The sequence below is a fragment of the Lonchura striata genome, chromosome 1 (genome assembly GCF_050655825.1).
Source record: "Lonchura striata isolate lonStrDom1 chromosome 1, ASM5065582v1, whole genome shotgun sequence".
Lineage (NCBI taxonomy): Eukaryota > Metazoa > Chordata > Aves > Passeriformes > Estrildidae > Lonchura > Lonchura striata.
In genome coordinates this window covers 81635454-81654221 of record NC_140703.1, presented here as the reverse complement: position 1 = coordinate 81654221, position 18768 = coordinate 81635454, and the positions used below count along the sequence as shown (strand labels likewise).

At 37.0% G+C, this 18768-nt stretch overlaps 1 protein-coding gene across 2 annotated transcripts; it reads right to left on the bottom strand.

Annotated features, from left to right (window-relative positions):
• Positions 1-1475: 1475 nt before the first annotated feature.
• On the bottom strand, positions 1476-18093 carry LOC110470529 (methyltransferase-like protein 21E). 2 transcript variants are annotated; one of them, XM_021530228.3, is made up of 5 exons: positions 17060-17199; positions 15291-15375; positions 6525-6682; positions 3814-3931; positions 1476-2915 (listed from the first exon to the last, which is right to left on the bottom strand). In XM_021530228.3, the coding sequence occupies exons 2-5, from the start codon at positions 15358-15360 to the stop codon at positions 2491-2493; spliced, it is 771 nt and encodes a 256-aa protein (XP_021385903.2). In that variant the 5' UTR covers positions 15361-15375; positions 17060-17199; the 3' UTR covers positions 1476-2490. The 2 variants fall into 2 exon arrangements, with proteins under 2 accessions (XP_021385903.2, XP_085438037.1); XM_085581911.1 differs by lacking the exon at positions 15291-15375 and having other exon boundaries at positions 17060-18093.
• Positions 18094-18768: the final 675 nt, after the last annotated feature.

The following is an 18768-nucleotide window of genomic DNA, read 5'->3' as shown; positions in this document are numbered from 1 at the left end:
CACTGATTGGCAGTTTGATCCTTTATCTGAGCTATTAGAACAAAGAATAAGTGGTTATTAAAATTATGACTGACTTCAGGGGTCAGTAATACTCGACATTTATGTGAGACTTATTCTCAGAGAGCAGGAATAAACTCCACAGGCAAATGCCAAATACAAGCTCACCCTCCACTGGTCATGGCTAATAACCTGCCCATCACACCAGAGGACAAAAGGTGGCTGTACAATAGAGCAGCCAGTCACTAGAGATTTCCCAAGAAGCTTCACACAGCAGTGCTAGGCAGACTTGTGAGAAAGAGAGCTGATGTTGCATTCCAGTACATATTAACAAGCTGTTGGGCCTGAAGTGCTGAATCCTGACTCCATTTGACAAACACATCTCCTGTTGAATTCGGCAGAAGCTCAGCAGGGATCAGTCTGTGGTTCAAACAGGAGGGCAAGTCAGCAGGATAGCTATTTAAAAGTGATCACACTTAATGGCTTTGCAGTAGTCTTCCTCTTTTGCCTTCATCATTTTGGAGTCCACAAGGTCATTTCACTAATTATAGTGCCAATCCATTTATCCATTAAACATTTGTAGACTGAGATGCCATTTCAGATACAAAGATTATGGTTACAATTGCAGTCGATTCAATGATTGCAAGCAAGTTAAGAGTAAGGAAGCAGGGAGAGAAAATCAAACTATTTCTATTACACAGTGTAGAAAGAAAATTATTTCCAAATATTTCCATTCTGCAGCCTGTTTTTCTACAGCTGTAATTATCTAAGGACATAGGCACATTAACTTCTGTAAGGAGGGGTAATACTCCCTGTCAGCTGGTATAGAGTCTAATTTTCTAGCTATACTGATTGATCCAATAAAGGATTCTACCTCTACAAAATTTGTCACAGGAAATTTACTGATGAGGATTAGATTTTTGTCTAATAACCTCCAAGCCAAAATCTCACATGTGATTCCTCAGCAGCAGGTAAAAAATAGACTTAACTTCCTTTATTTTAATTTTGCTTCTGGGCTAAGACATGCTATTTGCTTTAGTTTTATCCTAGGGTCACCCTTTGTGTTTCAGCAAGGATGCCCTAGGATATCCAGCTCCCACTGGCAAAGTTTTGCAGATCAGCCTCTCCTCTCTGCACCACTTCACCTCTAACATCAGACACCAATGTTCAGCTGGGGCAAAAAGTACATTCCACATCACATTTACCACAGTTCTGCCCCAGACTTGTGCCAGAGTAAATAAGTAACATGCATCTGCTACAATCAAAGATAAAAATAAAAGTATGTTCAAGAAGTCAACAATAAAAAATAAAACTCCCTGAGAGAATACAAATAGGAGTTAAAAGATAAATACTGACAGTCCCCAGAGCCTCCACACTACTAGGGCAGTTGCCTGCTACAGTAGAGGTGATAAAGCTCTCTTCTCTAGCCTGAAAGAGACTTGAAGGCCTCAAAATCAACTACAAACAGAATTAGAAAATGTGTGTGGAAAGAATAATTTTATTAACCTCCCCAAAAGAAAACTCTTGGATAGGCCACTGAAAACAGGAGCATGCAGTACTGAGTGGTTAGGAAGAAAGTATTTTGTTTGCCCATACTAAAAAAACCAAACAAATATCTAATTCTATCCATGCTTCAGCCACACCATGACAGGCTGGTTTAGTTTTCTGCCTCCAGCCACCAGCAGCCAGCAGTGCACAGCTCCTTTCTTGATGGTCACTGTCCTTTTTCCATTGTTGCTCCATCAGGTTCAGATAACCGTCTATTTTTGGAGGAGCAGAACTCCAGACCAAGAGTTAAAAGTCTTTGTAAACGGCAGCTGGTTGTTGTATGCTTCTAATACATGACCTTTGTTCAAGCAACAAGCAAAACATTTAAATCCTTCTTGCTTCATGTGCTCTTTGTGTTGAAGAATCCCTAAATTTAAATAGAAAAATGAAAGCATAAACATTACATTAAGAGTAATTAATGTATTCTCTCCCTTTATCACAAAAAGTGTGTTTTTCAGGTGGTGAGGTTTTTTCAGCTAATTTAATGTCCTATTAAGAGTATTCAAAGGAAGGATTAACATGATAGTGAAAATGGGGAAATATCAGATTTAACACCAAAACTTTTAAATACAAAGATTTATAGTCTAAAATTTTTAAATAATTGTTCAAACTTATAAGAGACTGTTCAAAGCTGTAATTGAAAACTTCTGGAAATATTCATTATATGACCCATAACAATCATGGTAAGACTTGTAAAAATTATTAGAGTTGTCAGCTTAGCACATAAAAGTCAAGACAATTTCACAGATGTATCTCTTCTGTGTATATCACTATTGGCAAATTGAATTTAGGAATTTATAGGAATGCACTAGGAATTTGATGATTTATTTTACCTATCTCTAGAAATGTCACTCATGTAAGTGTCAACAGCTACTAAAATGGAAATTATTAAAGAGAGAAAAAGCTGCAGAACAGCTGCAACTGTCACCTCACCATATCTCTCCTTCAGACCTCCAGTTTGGAAGGTCTGGCTTTCATCCTGCCTTTCCTCATTGCTTTATACAAGGCTATGTTCAAACTGGGAAAATTAGAAATCATCTCTAAGTCAAACAGTGTCTGAAATCTGTCCACAAATCGGTTCTCTTCCTCCAGCCTAAATTTCATGGCCCACAGAATAACAGTATCATGCTTGCACAAGTGATCAAAAGTTAGGAGGAGTTCATCCAGGAATGGATGGTGGTAAACTACATCAGCAGCCATAATGTAGTCAAAGTGACAGGAAGACCTAGGAAAGTTCTTTTCCATATCAATTCCCCAAGACAACTCCTTAACACAAGGCTGGTGTTTGCATTTTTGCTTTGTATTTTGGAGAATGTTGTACTGAAGGTTTCCCAGTAGTTCTGGCAAATCTGTGGCAGTCACAAAGGCACCTGTGACACAGAGAAAACAAATACAGTATTTGAACATACATCAACACTTGAGTAAAAGCCCATTCACAAAAGCCACTGCACAATAAACTGGTTTTATCAGATAACTCTCACTGAGGGCAATAAAAAATTGTAGATGCTCCCAATAACTCTTAAATATTATGCTTAAAATAAATATTTGCTTCCTTGTAGCTCTACTCTACAGATTGACATCTAAATGCAACTGCTGGGGAGAAATCAGATACTTACTCTATCTTGATATCTCACTGGTTAAAAGTACAGTGGCTGACTAGGGATTGATGAATACCAATTACTGAATCCAAGAAGTTAGCATGAGATTTAAGCATTACCTCAGGTTCTTCCCTTCTCACACAAGAAGAAGCTTTTTCAGACTACCAAAAGCTAAAGTTCTGTTAAAATTCAGTACCCACTGACCTGGATTACTCTTGAAGATGAATAGGGTGCCATGAGAGAAAACACAACAATGTCTAGAGCAAAAAGATCAAGTTGCTAAAGGATAATATTGAAACACAAATGGATAGAAGGTGACCTGGCATCCAAAATTGGTTTGGTCAAAGGAAGAGGATGCACTGGTCATACCTACATTTGGCTCAACCTGTTTGCCACGGACACCCTGCAAAGCCACTGATTTCTTATTTTGACCCCCAGTTTAACATAGCTAATGACAACATATCTACTGAGACCTCCTTTATTGTATCAATACACTCCCAGAAAAAAAAGCCACCAAAGCATGTTTCCAAACAAGCCTTTTAGAATTTGTTTCTTGCTCTTGGAAGCTTTCATACAATGGCCTCCGAGAAGAACCAAGCCACATTATTTGTCCTCTATTATTTATCTGAGAGGTGTTTCCAAGAACATAAGAGAAATATCATATACTCACCCAGCAAACTGGCTACTATGGAGACCAAACCAGTTCCAGCTCCAATTTCAATCACATTTTTGTCAACCAAATTGCATTGTTTAGAATTAGTTTCCAAAAAATAACACAGAACAAGAGCCTGTAGGGGAGGAAATTAATTCACATACTGAACAAAATAATGAACTAAATCCCTTGACTAAATATGAATTGCCAGTTAAAAGCATGCAAAAAAATTGTTGTCTGTTCAAATGAGCAATATTTATTCAAGCACTATCCCTAAAGAACCACAGCTCACTATGTTCTTTGGGCTCTATAGGCCACAAAATAAATGCTACAAAATGCATTTTCATATCCAAAATCCATATAAGTCTGTGAATTATTACAGACAGAAGGAGCAACTATAAGTAGATAATCTGTCACAACATATGACATGAGTTGTAAAATTCCAGTCACCAATTCCTGCTTATAACTGGACTTACTTCCTGCCAATTCCTGCTTGTAACTGGACTTACTTCTGGTTGAGATAAAAACCAGTCCTTCACAAAAACGTCTTGATATAAAGACTATTTCTGAGAGAAAATCCACAAGAACCCTTGTTAAGTTCTTCCAGTAGTCAATTATTGCTGACAATAATCAATTATTGTGAGGGTTCAAATGGGACAAATAGATTTACCCCCTTTTCTTCTGGTTCAGTTTTTTTGTAGTTTCTATTTACTTATCTTGTCAAGCTTAGCAAACTTTCATAGTAAATATACTCACAAAGAGCATCTACAACAGACTCCTTACACACGTATATATAAACTGATTATATAAGTAATGTATATATAAACTGGTTAACTGTAAATTTACACATGTATATATAAACCAATCAGTTTATATATAAACTGATTCTTAATCTTAAAGTGATTAAGAATCTTCAGCTTTTCTGCCCTATCTCACACTGACCAGTGAGTTTTAGTTCCCTGTTGAAATAGAATTTGCTAATTTTATTTCTCTCATAAAGATAGTTTCCATATTTACTTCCATATTTTTCTCGGACTTTGATAACTGTAGAATCTCCATTGACAAATAAGATGATTGCTATATCCTCTCACAATACAGATGACCATTTCAAAAGGCAATCATTAGCGGGCCTGCTCTGGCACAGCAAAATTAGTTTTGCTTTTAACTAATTATGAATGAGGAGGACTGCTGGCCCAATGATAACATGCTAGAAAGTAAAACAAAGGGGTTTTTTTTCTACCTCTTAATTCAGAGCACAGAAGAGAAGGCAGTCCGAACTTACATATATCATTTAATCAACAGCACTTTGATATAGAAATCAGCCTGTGAGAACCAGGAATAATTGAAGTCAGGTTCCTAAAGACTGGGTCTGATATTTGACATTATATTGACATTATAATTGACCTTATATTAGGATTTCCTCCTAGTCATATTAATTCCTATAATTCCTTCCCTCAGGATTTTGCTGTATTCTATTATAGAAACTGACTGGCATAATCAAATTTTCTGAGAGTTAAATCAGGGAAACTTTGAAATCTGCATTCCTTTCCATGAAGCATGAAGAAACTTTACTTTCCTTAAAGTTTCTGCACTCTTGAAAATTTGGCAGACATTTTTCATAAGATTTCAAGTACAGCAAGATGGAAGTGGAAGGGAGAACATCAAGAGACTGAGATTGAAGGGTTATCTTCCTTCCACAACAAAACTGGCTAAGCCCTTCCAGAAAAAAAAATATGTTTTTCAGTGAAGTCCATGATTTTGTGTGAATAATTGGTAGTCAGCCAAACTTTCCATGAAGACATACACTGAGGTCATCAAAACATATAGTACAGATGACTGGTCCTGGTTTCCTAAAACCAGGAATATCATTTGGATTTCAAAGCAGAAGAGTAGGACAGCTATCCTCAGCTGTACTGTGGTCATACTTCTAAAAAACAGTATGATCCTAGGAGGCTAGGGCAGCTGGGAAAGAAATGGAGCATCCTGGGTCTCTCCTTTAGGGACAAAAATTTAATCATGTATTGTGGCACCTCCCTGGAGATTTCTTTCAGTCTTAATTATTTCAAAACAGTAAGTTTGCTGCACTGTATGGATTCAAAACCTGAAGAAGACTACTTGTATGGTGAATGTGTTGATGGTTCTTATATCAAGAGCCAAAGACAATGGTTCTCTCAATGGTTCTCTCCAACTAGATTTCCAGCTGTTTAAGAAACTGAAAGCTCCAGCTGAACATTTTCCCATGTCTATGTATTAACGAGGTAAATTTGTTCCTTACATGAGTAGGTTGAATAGCTTCTATGAGTGCTAACACCTTGTGAGCTTGTATCACTGTTGTTTCCGCAACCTGGATCTGCCTGCTACGCAGCCATCTGTATTTATAAAACGTATAGAAATGCAATCATCAAAAAACTGCCATATTTCTTTCAAAGTATGTTCGTAATTGGGAAATAAGATTAAAAGCTACTGGCAAGCAAGGGGGAGACACAAGACCATACATCTTGGGTGATTTGGGCATGCACAAGAAATACCAAGTAAGCTTTGAGAAACATAAGTCCACACAAAACCAGGTTAAATTCAGGTTTGGGATTTGTAGAACAGAGACAGAGAAGCACAGAATTATTTCCTTGGGTTTATAACATATAAAAAAGTATATTTATGATACAAAACAAATCTTAAAATGCTAGATAGGTCCACAAATGAAAAATAACTATACTGCAAAAATATTCTACCGATGGCCAGACGACTGCCCCGTAACAATCAGTGGCTTCTGTAATTCTTATCTCATGGCCGGCAAAGTGAAAGCCTTCCCAGGTCTTATAAGCTATATGATCAGGAAAAAAACGCCTCTCCATGATTTTTGCAACTATCTGTTCATCTTCTTTTTCCCCTGGAAGCAAAAACATAAAATGTCAAAGAGGCTGAGTGGACTGATAATAAAACTACCAATTCATATTGAAAAGCTGATTTGGAAACAAGAATATAATTTATATCTGTGAATAAAATACATTTCACCATAAATTGTTAGCATGGTACATGGCTATTCTCCTGAATTCTAATTGAAATTTTCAGTGTGTGAATAAATAAATTTTTTAATGTTTCACTGAAGCAGCCAAGTTCCTAAAAAGTAAAGAAGGGGAATGTTAGCATACAATGCTTTCCATTTCAGCAACCCAAAGGAAATTTTTAAACTCTTTTTTCCCTTCAAGAACAGCTGCCCTAGTAAAGACACTCACAGCCTTATGCACCCATATTTTTCATTATTCGCCATATCCTTTTACTGTTCACTTTCCCCATATTCTGGTTCTTTTTGACAGTAAACAAAAGGAGCCAGAATATCATGTATAAGTCTGTCACAAAACTTGTGAAACAGATCCTAGCAACACAAATTATGACAGACAGGAGTGAAAGCACTTGTGTTGTCAGGAAAGCTTATCCACCCACCCCAACAGAGCCCTGTCAGAGGGATTCTTTCCAGTTGGCTTGATATCCTGAATGCCATCCCTGTTGCTAAGCAAAGAATATTTATGATAACTAACAAAATCCTGGATAACCATTCTAACAGAAGAGGCTTCATTCCTTTTTAGCAGAATAACATGCTAGTTTCAGTTTTGCCATCATCACAAAAAACTGAACCACAATGTCAGAAAAAAAATATGTAAGTGATGCTGTCTAGAACATTTCCTTAGGAAAGGTTTTCTTAGATTCGTTCCAAGTTTTCATGGGAATTTTGCTTTCATAGCCAACTATGATCTGTTGGCAACCAATGAAAGAAAAACATGTTTACAGGCTACACCTTTTAGAAAGCATGCTAGAGATTTAGACAACTCAGTTACCACCTTGTCCAAAGCAGAGTTTCTGTATCAAGCATGCAGTTCCCATCAAAATCACAGATATTAATTTTGGGATCTGCTCCCTCTGGAAAATGAAACCATTTATTCTTTCATCAACATAAAAGACTTTGTTCTACTGAGGATTCTTCACATTTTCTTCCCCCTTGAATCATTGCTGTCACAGGCCATAATGGCCCCAGGTGTTGTTATTTATATTGCCATATGCCTCAGTATTTTTATTGTAATAACTTATGGACAAAGTCTCCCTTCCTTCCTTGTGATACAAGGTCTAAGGAACAAAAGCAAGGGTGAACAAAGAAAAAGATGATACCAGAGAAAAAGACATCATGAAGCTGCTCAAACTTATTAGCCAGTGCTTTAAGCTCATAACTCAAATTTCAGCATCACAGGAAAATAGAGAATAGCAGCAAACAAGGAAGAAAAACCAAAAATATTTGAATTTGTTATGTTGGCACTAAGACACAAAAACCCAATAAAAACTAACCAACCACAGTACTTGTAGAATTTATTGCAGGGGAAAAGATCCCTAATCATGGGATTAAATATAAAATTAAATATCATATCATGCATATACTACTGGGGGAAAAGAGTTTTCAGAAATTTTATTAATATAACTAAAATAAAATGCCCGACACTGAAATGATGGTATTTTAAGATATCGGGAAACAAGCAGTATGTGTCAGCCTCTTGAAGCCTCTAATGTTAAGCTGGGAGAAAACACATGCATCACTGTGCTTGTAATTAGGGAGCTCTTGACAAACATGAGCTAAGTGCCAGGGAAATGCTGCTTCAGGGCAAAATTAATCTTTCTCTTATGAAAGAAATAATAAAAATCATACGCATATCATAAGTGTATTTAATAGATCATCCTGTTTCCAAACATACCAGATATAGCCTACTTTTTATCTTCTCTGATTGCTTAGAGCAGTCTGATCTTGTTCTGTGATCATTACTAGCTGTGGAAGTAAAAGCTATTCTTTCTATTACCTTTCAATTACAACCATTTTTCTTGATTTTCCTCACTTGACATCTGTTTTGGATCCAATTTTGTTGAGAAACTGGTAACTTATTAGGTCTTAACTTATAAAGCTCCTGTGAGAAGATCTATAAAAGTTTAGCAGTATTACAGCTGCCCCTCTAGCACTCAATAAACATTTCCCACCTATTCCCTACAGGATTAGCAAACTTTCTACTTCAGGTTTGCATCGCACTACACTAATAGAGTTTGTAAGCCACTGCTCTCTTCCTGAGCACTGTCTGTACCCCTGAAAGAAGAATCCCAAATCTGCTGAACAATAGCACCTCTTGAATTTTTGCCCATCTTATCCTTTTAGTAATCTTCCAGGTGGCTTATCTGGAGAAGCTTTTTTTTTTTCTTTTCCCTTTAAGAAAACACTTACTATTGTGAAGAATCAAAAATAATACCTGTTTCATCAGAGTTATCATATGTTAGACAAGATCCAAAGGAGAAACTTTATCAGAACCAGGATGTCAATTATCCTGACAAAGAGTGCTGACAAACAAGGAGTGCCGAATTTTAGTCAGATTCACTTATTTCATACAAGTTTCCCTTTGAACAGCAAAAAACACACCTGTTTGCTGCTTCTTATCTTTCAGAACAACTTCTTGTGGGAGTGCACAAAAGTGCATAAGTTTTTTTTTTCTGTAACTGCCCTCAAAGCACTGAGAATAGAAGAATAAAGAACAAGTGGGAAATCTTTCAAGTGACAAAAAAATTGTTGTAAGAGTAAGTAAAATCCAAGTGAGACAAACTCTTTTAATATCTGAAAACATTAAGGAAATTTTGCTGGTGCTTTGATCAAACCAGTTCTATGATAACAGGTGTAAAAAGCTGAAAGGGGACTATTCTCCTGGAAGTGTTTACCTCTGTATTAGTGAATATTCTCTTGTACAGAAAAAAAAAAAAAGCCCTGAAATTATGAGTCAATGAACGGACTCTAATGACATTTTAAACAGAAAGAGATAACTCATCAGTAGAATAGGGTAGGATAAGAGAAGAGGAGGTTTGACTGACCTGGCTATCAATTCTTGTAAGAATGGAAGTGCATAATGGGTATTTCCAGCAATACTAGTGGAGCACAGGTACTGAACCATTAGAACTTAAAAGTCTGCCAGGATTGGCTTTTCCCTTCTTCACAGAGACAGAAGAAGACAAACACAGAGGTTGTGTTCAGCCCTCAACCCTGTTCTTTGATGTGGAGAAGTGTGGAAGAGGTATGCACACAGAACTGTTTTCTTCAGCCTATTTATCTATTTGCATGAGTGAACACAGAAACCACTGGAGTTTCTAGTGACAGAACCTTATTTACAATAAGATGAAGCAGTTTGATCCAGTCGAGGTAACATATAGAAATTGAGATGATTTTTCTTAGTGAAACAGAGTAAACTCCTTCGTCTTGAACTTGTGTACAAAAACTTATCTCTATAGATGCTCCAAATTCTTCAAGAATATCTTTAAGCTTCTTTAGACTTTTGCCTAATAGGTTAATTACTTACACTGTTCTTTGGAATATTTTAGATAAAGTATTGCTTATCATAGAAGCCTAACATCTTTGGAGCATGTTCCATGAGCTCACTTTATTTTACATTAATATCAGGACTGAGAGAAAACCTCATGTACTGTTGACACATCTTGCACTGAATCAACTATGTCAAATGAGCCTAAACATCATTCACAAAGGCAAAGTAACTAAAATGCAAAGTTCTCCAGACAGACATACTAATCATGTGGAAAACTGGAGTTGTGAAGTCAGTGGCAGGTTAGTTAAATGTGTGCCAAGCTGCAAAATCCTGTGTAGGGAACCAGAGGATTTTGCTGACATATTCATGTGTCATGTTAAACAAATGTCAAAATATTATATGTTAGAACAAAAGCCTAAAGAAACAAAATTATGTGAGTTCTGCTAGAGAAGTCCTTCAAGTAGGAAAGGGAAGTTAGAAAGAAAATAACAGGAAACAGACCAGGTCAGAATGGAAAATATTGCAAACTGCAGCATCTTTTTTCTATAAAAATGAGGACAATCTTTATGTGCACAATTGTGCTTAGACTTAGTAGAAATATTACCTGTTTAGAAACAAGCTACATGATCAGCTATTTACACCACTTGTCACAAAAAATCTAGATACCTGAACTAACACAGCTAAAAAAGTAAAAGGATCCTTCCACCATGAAATATGAAGAATATACTAGCACTACCACTAGCACATCTCCAATTTAAGACACATTTAAAGTAACAAAACATACTCCAAGTACTTTGCTAGTGGATTAGAAGAAGCATTCATTAAAAAAAAAAAAAATCACCCATTGATTAATGGGAACAGCCTACAGGGAAGAAAAAATATTACTCTCTTTCGAGTGTTGGCCTGACTCTGATCTCAGGAGGTCAAATGGTGTCACAGCCCAATGTCATAAGGAAATAAGATCCAGTCATCTGCTTCTCTCCTGCTTTGATGGATTTTCTCCAACTGGCAAAAGGAATGAAATCTAAAACTTTAGCATGAACTTGCCCTGACAAAGTTTAGCCCTACAGCAACATATTCTCCCATCTTCAGAAGCAGTGTACTCTCACATACAGAGTTTAGATTTAAAGTTTACCATTTAGACTTGTTCTAACAAATATTTTAATACCATGCACCAACAGCTGTGAAGATGGTCCCACTATGACTTCTCAGCAACTGCCTCCACAAAAGAAGACTACCTGTGCTGTTTTACTGATTGAGCGACACTAGACAGTTCCTAAGATATTCCAAGAAATCCAGGACTCTTCAGATCACCCCCCACTCTGGACACACAGGAGTGAAGTTATCCAAACTAAATATTTAATATGCATTTTATTTATATAATGTGGAAATAATAGATATAATACATAATGTGGAAATAATAGATATAATACATATTGCTTATATTAAAAATATAAGCAAAAATATTGTTGCTATCTATATATCCCAGAGTCAAGAGGATACCTGCAAAAAGATCAGTAAGGGAGCAAACCTGCAACCAGTTCTGTGACTGTAAGAGATGACTGGAGACAAGTTACATTACTCCACTGATAGAAATTATCCAAAGGTATCCCGATAAATCCAAATGGGGATTTCCAATGGCTCACATCAAATTTATCCTAAAACTACATAAAGATCACAATAGAAAGGGACTCTGGAGTCTCAGAATTTTTACTGAGCTACTGACATGTCAGAATCAGAGCCCTAGTCCTACAAGCACTACAGATTGCTCCATGGAAACATACACAATCCTGAATCACAATGTAGGCCCTAAATTTCAGGTAGCATCACTTTAGTATCTTTATTTCCTTCCACTTATTTCTATTTTATTCCATTTCAGCATAAGGGCTCTCACAGGAAGGTGTTAGGAGGGAAAGCTAATCGTGCTCCTGACTTCACAGAAGTCAGATGTAACCTACACCTTTCTAAGAATATAAAGCATACCATTCCAGTATGTCTAAACTGCAGTTAATTTTTCCCTACTTCATCCCTACCTACAAAAAAGGGATATCATCACATAAGTGTAGGCATTCCACTACATTCATTAGAAGCACAGTCTGCTGAAGTGATGGCAATGAAGGTGTGTATTATATTGATCAATCTCAGATTGCATGTCAGGGTAACAAAATGCTTGAAACTTTAAACTTTGAAATGCAAAACTGCAACACACAGGCAGCCTCTTCTCAGCCAAGAGACAAGATGCACTTAGCCCAGAGAATAAGGACACAAGAACAAGAACAAGAGAAGCATCCAGTCAATGTATTTACCCAGGCTTGAGAGGTATGGTTTTGATTTCAAATTTACAACACTGATATCCCAGCCCTATCCAAGTCAAAGGCCATCTAGAAACATTAAATGGCTGAAAATAGAAGTACTGTAGTCATTTTATCTCCTGAACACATAATGAATTCAAGTTTGCCAAGTACTTCCCTTTTTACTTCATCATGTTTGTCTGTCGTTGAAAACATCTCCAAGTCTAGGCTCAGAAGCTATTTACTTTCTAAAAATAACTAAATTATTTCCCTTTGACTACAAAGCAGACTCTGTTCTTAAATTAGATGGTCTAATATACATTATAAAAGGCAGCTAACTTCCTGACAGATAGGAAGAGACCTTAAAAAATGCTGTCAGTATTCACCTACCAATAATTCTTGATTTCTAAAATATTCCTATGCATAAAGGACTAGAAAGTAACCTAACAACACCAACCTATGCAGTCATACCCCTTTTCTTATGTGGAAGTTGAGATATATTATTTATTGTCAAAATGCAGCTACTGTAAAGACTAAATAAGTGAAAATAGGAAAGATGTGCACATGGCTGAGAGGGAAGAATAAGTCACAGACTTCCCTACAAAGGTCACGTATGCCTTGATTATTTGAGTGTTGCCTCCAGCCTCTGTTCTACCCATACACAACAAGTTTTCACTTGAGTTTAGCAATGTCTTAAGCAAAGACATTGTTAAGTGTGTCTACTTACTGAGGGGAGAGAAAGACAACAGGGAAGTGTTAAATTAATAAAATAAGCCAACAGGAAACCAGGATTGCAAAGATCATGCTGGAAGGATGGGGAAAGCAAGGGAAAGTCCAACTACAAATCAGGCACTCAGCTGTGAAGAGGCAGACTTGGGGTCCATACTCAGGTCCTAGGATGTTTTTCACATTTTACAACAAAGCTTTTGAAGCCAGTGAAAAAGCATCAGTGCAGAAGATAATGGGAGAGATAAGAAGTATCATTAGAAGTAACCCAGGAAATATGAATGAGGTGCTACATCACTACCTCCTCTCAGCTGAATTACCTTAAATTGTAAGTTACAGGGTTAGGATGCTTCTCACTTGGCTCCATTCCATGAATGTCCCATTTAAGGCACTGCTCTGGACTCCACCAAGATGTTTTATATGCTGGCAGGAATTGCCATCAATTCGGACACCTGTCAGGCAGGGCAAGTAGAAGGAGTGTGTCCCTTTTTAAATGTCAGGAGTTACGAGAAGGTTACTAGGTCAGCATTTTCTCAGATATTGATGGATTAAAAACTGAGCCATGGCCAAGTGAAGTTGGATGATGGACTGCTAAGGACATGTACACCTTGCAAAATTGTTCTTCTCCTTTTGTCTCAGAGATAAAAGTAATCTGGGGTGAATTTACATAATGCAACTAGAGTAAAGTAATTTAGTTTCCCAAGAAATTAAGACAGGAGTGGTAGCATCTGGTCTGAGAAACATTTAGCCAAGGAGAGTTAAAGCTAATAAGAGAAATCATGTGAGGAAAGAGAGACATCTAACAACGCAGGTGTGGAGAACTGATTGTTTAAAGCCATAAAAGGAATGCTCAGACTGGGTGAGGACTGATCTGTAAACTGAGAACCAGTAGTAATGGGAATCATGAACAAAAATAAGTAGTTTTAAACTGGAGAATGTATGACAAGTAAATTAATAAGCAAATGGTAAGGCACCAAATATAAAGAGCTCAGACTGTGAGGGTGGTATAACACTGGAAGAAGTTGCCCAGAGAAATTATGGATGCTCCACCCCTGGGAGTATTCAAGGCCAGGTTGGATGGGGCTTTGAGCAACCTGGTCTAGTGGAAAGTGTCCCTACCCATGGCAGGGGGTTTAGAACTAGATGGTCTTTAAGGTCCTTTCAAACCCAAATTATTTTGTGAGTCTATGATTCTATGACTGAAACTTGGAAAGAAACCAAACTGGAATAAGAACCCTGAGAAACAGATACTGAGACTGGCATGTTAAATAATGAAATAGGAATGGGGAAAGCAGTAGAGAAAAAGGATGGGAACAAGACACAGGCTCAAAGTAATTTAGCAGGTGAATCTCCATGCATCAGATTCAGCACTTTTACACCTCCAGAACCAGGCACAGAATTTAAGATGGCAAAGTCTGTAAAGATGTCCAATTCATGTCTCCTCATTCTCTTAGATTAATGTTTATAGACATGGAAAAGAACTACCTGGCCCTACACAGACTACAACTCAGCTGAGATTTTACACAAAAATATTATGAAAAATAAAATAATTTTTCAAATGTCCTCTTTTTGCACTCAGTTGTAGAACATAACTAGACCCCATCACAAAACATATACATTTGTCCTAATACCTTGTCTACTCCTGATAACCACTAAAAAGGGGACTATTTATGAAGTTTTAGAGTCCTCAAAGATGTGCAGCCATGAAAGCACTTAATAGAAACCATTGCCAACAGCCCCTGAAGGTATTTAGGGCAGGGTCTGAGGCTGTCTAGACACAAATCAGGCTGTAATAACCAATTCTCCTAACTGACAGCCTGTAAACAAATCTGTCTGAAAAGCTTGATCATAATCACAGCTTCATTCCTTGGAACCAGACACAGGCAAGTAACTGGAGGACAGATGCCAGGCACCAGCAGGAAGCTGCCAGGACAAGAGTATGCAGGTATAACATACTTGAAATACCTCGTGCATTGCTAGCATACTACAACCGTGTTATCTGTTGCATTTTCTGTACAAATGCCATAAACACAGTTCTTCAGAAAAAAATTAATTAGAAGATAGATCATTGTTAGCAAGACACTTTATTCCCTAATACTATTCTTAAGTGCAACAAGGAAACATAGTGAAATAAGAAACATTTTACCCTCTTGTCTTTTGAATTCTCTGACCCCTTGATTCTGTAGATGATTATGCTGTGATGTTGTCAAATCCATACTATGGCACAAGCCCTAGAACCGAGAAACAAAAGTCTATCTCAATAAAAATACTTTATTTCTTCTTTCACACATAAGCTTCATTAAAAAAAAAAAAAATTACAGGTATTATGCTACAATTGACTTCTATTGATAGTAAAGACATGAAGAAACATAAGTATCAATATTCAAGGCATAAAAGTACAAGACACAGCAAACTAGTTCAACTGTTATATTATTACAGATTAAAAAGAATAGATTAAAAAAAAGTTTTGATTAATGTTTAGATCTATTTTATGAAATTTTAAAGTTAGAATAAATCAAAATCAAGTTTTGTAGGCTTATAAAGAATTGAAAGGAAAGGTAGAAACAAATTACTGAATGAGAAGAAAAATTGCACCAATATGATCTAATCTTGTTTGAATTAACTGGCTTGGAAGGGAAGGAAACAGTCTAATAGTAAATGCTGCACATGAGTATAAAGGAGCAGGATCTACAAATAATGTGCTGAACAGAAAACATATGTGCCTATATGAACAGATAAAGAGCATGCTGGAGAAAAAAAGTAGTAGGAACAGTCGGACCGAGGACAATACAATTTTCAGCTGTCTGCAGAAAAGCAGACAGACAACCAGTAGTCTCCAATTCTTGGTATTTTACAATCAGAAAGAACACTGAGTTCACAGGAACAAAAAAAGAAACAAACAACAAGAAACCCACCACACAGTTCTTTGATTATTTTTGATATTTTGTCCACTCTTATGTGGAAATTTTACTGGTTTTTTTCCAGGGTGGTTACAGTTAGTAATCTACAGATGTCTAAACACCCAATAGGGATGCAATTAAATAAGGCAATGACTAAAAGAGTATCTCTCCATAGTGGGACCAAACAATAAAAAGGGAAAAAAAAAAAAAAAAAAAAAAAAAAAAGAAAAAGAAAATTCATTCAAAATAAAAATATATTCTGAATATCAAATTGTCCTCACAGTGCAAAATCTTAGGCAGGATTTTTTCTCAAAACTTCAGGATCAAGAGGACAGTATGAAACAGCCCTCTCCTGTTTGAGAGGATGCACCTTACTCTCTTGACTTCACACCACAAAAGGCACACAGATTTAAATGTTTAAATTTACTACTAAAATACCAGCAGCCATTATGCTGCTTGAAGGTGAAAATAAATAAAGGCTTCCTACATGTCACCATGGCACACAGAACAAAAATATTGCCATTATATTTATGTCTATACATGAACTTAGCAATAGCAACATCATTAGATAGGAAACAGAAAAGAGACTCAGTGGGATTCAAAGTCTTTATATGCATCTTCAGAATAACAAGTGGCATAGGAAACTACAGGGATATTAAGCAGAAAATGTTACACACACTCATCAGCTTGTTGGCTATATCAGAAGTATTAAAAATGACAGATTTTCTTCCCATTAGAAGACAAAATAAAAGGTAAAATCACCCTACAGGACAAAGCCTTTGTATGTTGTGGTCCTCTACATTTTTTTTGTCATTCTAAAAATATCCTGAGGTGCACTGAACTACACAGCAACCTAAAATAGTCCAACATGGACATTCAGGAGTGCTCCAAGCAACTAAACAGTGCAGAACAGCTCAGTTACACTGTTTAAAGCAAATGATACAAACTAATTTAGCACAAAAGACAGAGTCAAGCGAAATACCACCGGCATCCACGGCATTTTGGTCAACACTACCTGAATCTCTCCCAGCTTTCCAAAGATGGTGCTCCAGCAGCAAAGTCCTTATCTTGCCGGCGGCTTCCCCCCAGGACAGGCGCAGGCAAAGGCGTGTTCCGAAGCCGGTGTCACACGTTGCCAACATCCCCCGGCCGGCAGCAATCACAAACCCCGACAGCTGCAGCCCGAGCACAAAGAGGGCATCACGCAGCCCTTATGTAAGGGAGCAATTTTGTACCAGCAGGAGACACCCCGCTCAAGGGAGCTGCAACCACAAAGTAACCAACTTGGAGCACTGCTTACAAAATAAATAGTGGCAGGGTGTTAGCGACTCCTCGCTGCTACTAAAAAGTAGGCAAAGAGCATAAAGCCATTCTTCAGAGCCAAAAGGCTCTTCCTTTGGAGACAAAAATTCACCAAGGGGAAGGGGTGCTTTTGCAGCTGCGGTACAAGAATGCAGAACTGTAACAAGGTACACAATCCCCAAAACCCTAACCCCACGACACAGCTGTCAGCCTGCACTAATACAAACACACCACCCCTCCGTATCCAGGGTGTCCATTCCATCAACAGATCGCAAACACTGTCATGGGACCCAATACAGGTATCTTAAGACTTCTCTTTTTTAGATTGTAATCAATTCAGGACAGAAGGATCTCTCACTTTACACAACTTTTAGAAAAATTAGACTTCAACCTCAACTGGATTTTCTAGGTGTTACCAAAAAATAATAAATTATTGTACCAAAATACTAAACAAGCCCTACAGAGAAGTGACAGTCTCTGTACCATAGTTAGCAAAAGAAATAAAGGGAGCTCTTCTACTTTTATGAAAAATGCACCAGGACCTGATACATACTTTTAAAGTAATAGTCAGTAATGCTGATGAGTGATTTATAAAATAGTGCTGTAAACTGACTGGATAGACTGATAATTTGCTTAAAATATTACAATCTTTTCTAAAAGTAGTATCAAAAGGAATTATTTTCACCCAGTATAAACTGTACATGAAGTATTAGACTCTCTGCAATTTTAAGAGCCAAATCCCATCCAGTTCACCTCAGCCCCTCGCCCATTCAGGGGAGGACAATGTCTTATACAAAACTTTAACATATGGTCTTGAATTTGAAATAATGAAACAATGAGAAATGCAGTAGACATATCAAATGAGAACTCAAAAAAAGCAAGAAGGACTAAAATGTAATGTAAGAACACAAGTAAGATGGGTAGAATTCCGTGCTTTCCCTTCTTTACAGCCAGGAGGTGGAAATAAATTTTACATTCAGAGAAGAGAAGCTCAGAGAAGTCTGAGCTTCACACCATCCCACACAAATTAATCCAGTGCGAGTGCTGCAACAAGTAGATACCTCTGAACACCATAAATAGTCTTTGGACACAGCCAAACTCCAAATAAGAGTTTGTAACATGTAACTCCAAATCTAGAAACATGTCTTTTACATTCAGAATATGGACAATTACTGCCCATCAGATTATAGAGGGACTTACTGTTCTGAATGTTTTTCCTCGGGATTTTTTGAGGGTTTGCATCATCTCTCTTCAATGAAAAATATTACTTTGGGCATAATACTTTCAAGACAGGCTTTGGGAAGAAGAAAAGCAAAAAATGTAACCTATTTTACTTCTCCCAACACCTAGAAAGAACCCAAGAAATCTTCAGAATTTCATTTAAATTTGAAGTTAAGGAAGCAACTGATTGCAGATGGTTTT

What these genes read in the sequence shown, in the direction of transcription:
- LOC110470529 (XM_085581911.1), bottom strand. Translation starts at nt 17,186, where the DNA reads ATGTTGGCAACGTGTGACACCGGCTTCGGAACACGCCTTTGCCTGCGC. An exon ending in GAAAGCTGGGAGAGATTCAG is followed by an intron (nt 6,683 to 17,059) that starts GTAGTGTTGACC and finishes TTTTGCTTCCAG; the next exon opens with GGGAAAAAGAAGATGAACAG. An exon ending in GGGCAGTCGTCTGGCCATCG is followed by an intron (nt 3,932 to 6,524) that starts GTAGAATATTTT and finishes CCTCCCCTACAG; the next exon opens with GCTCTTGTTCTGTGTTATTT.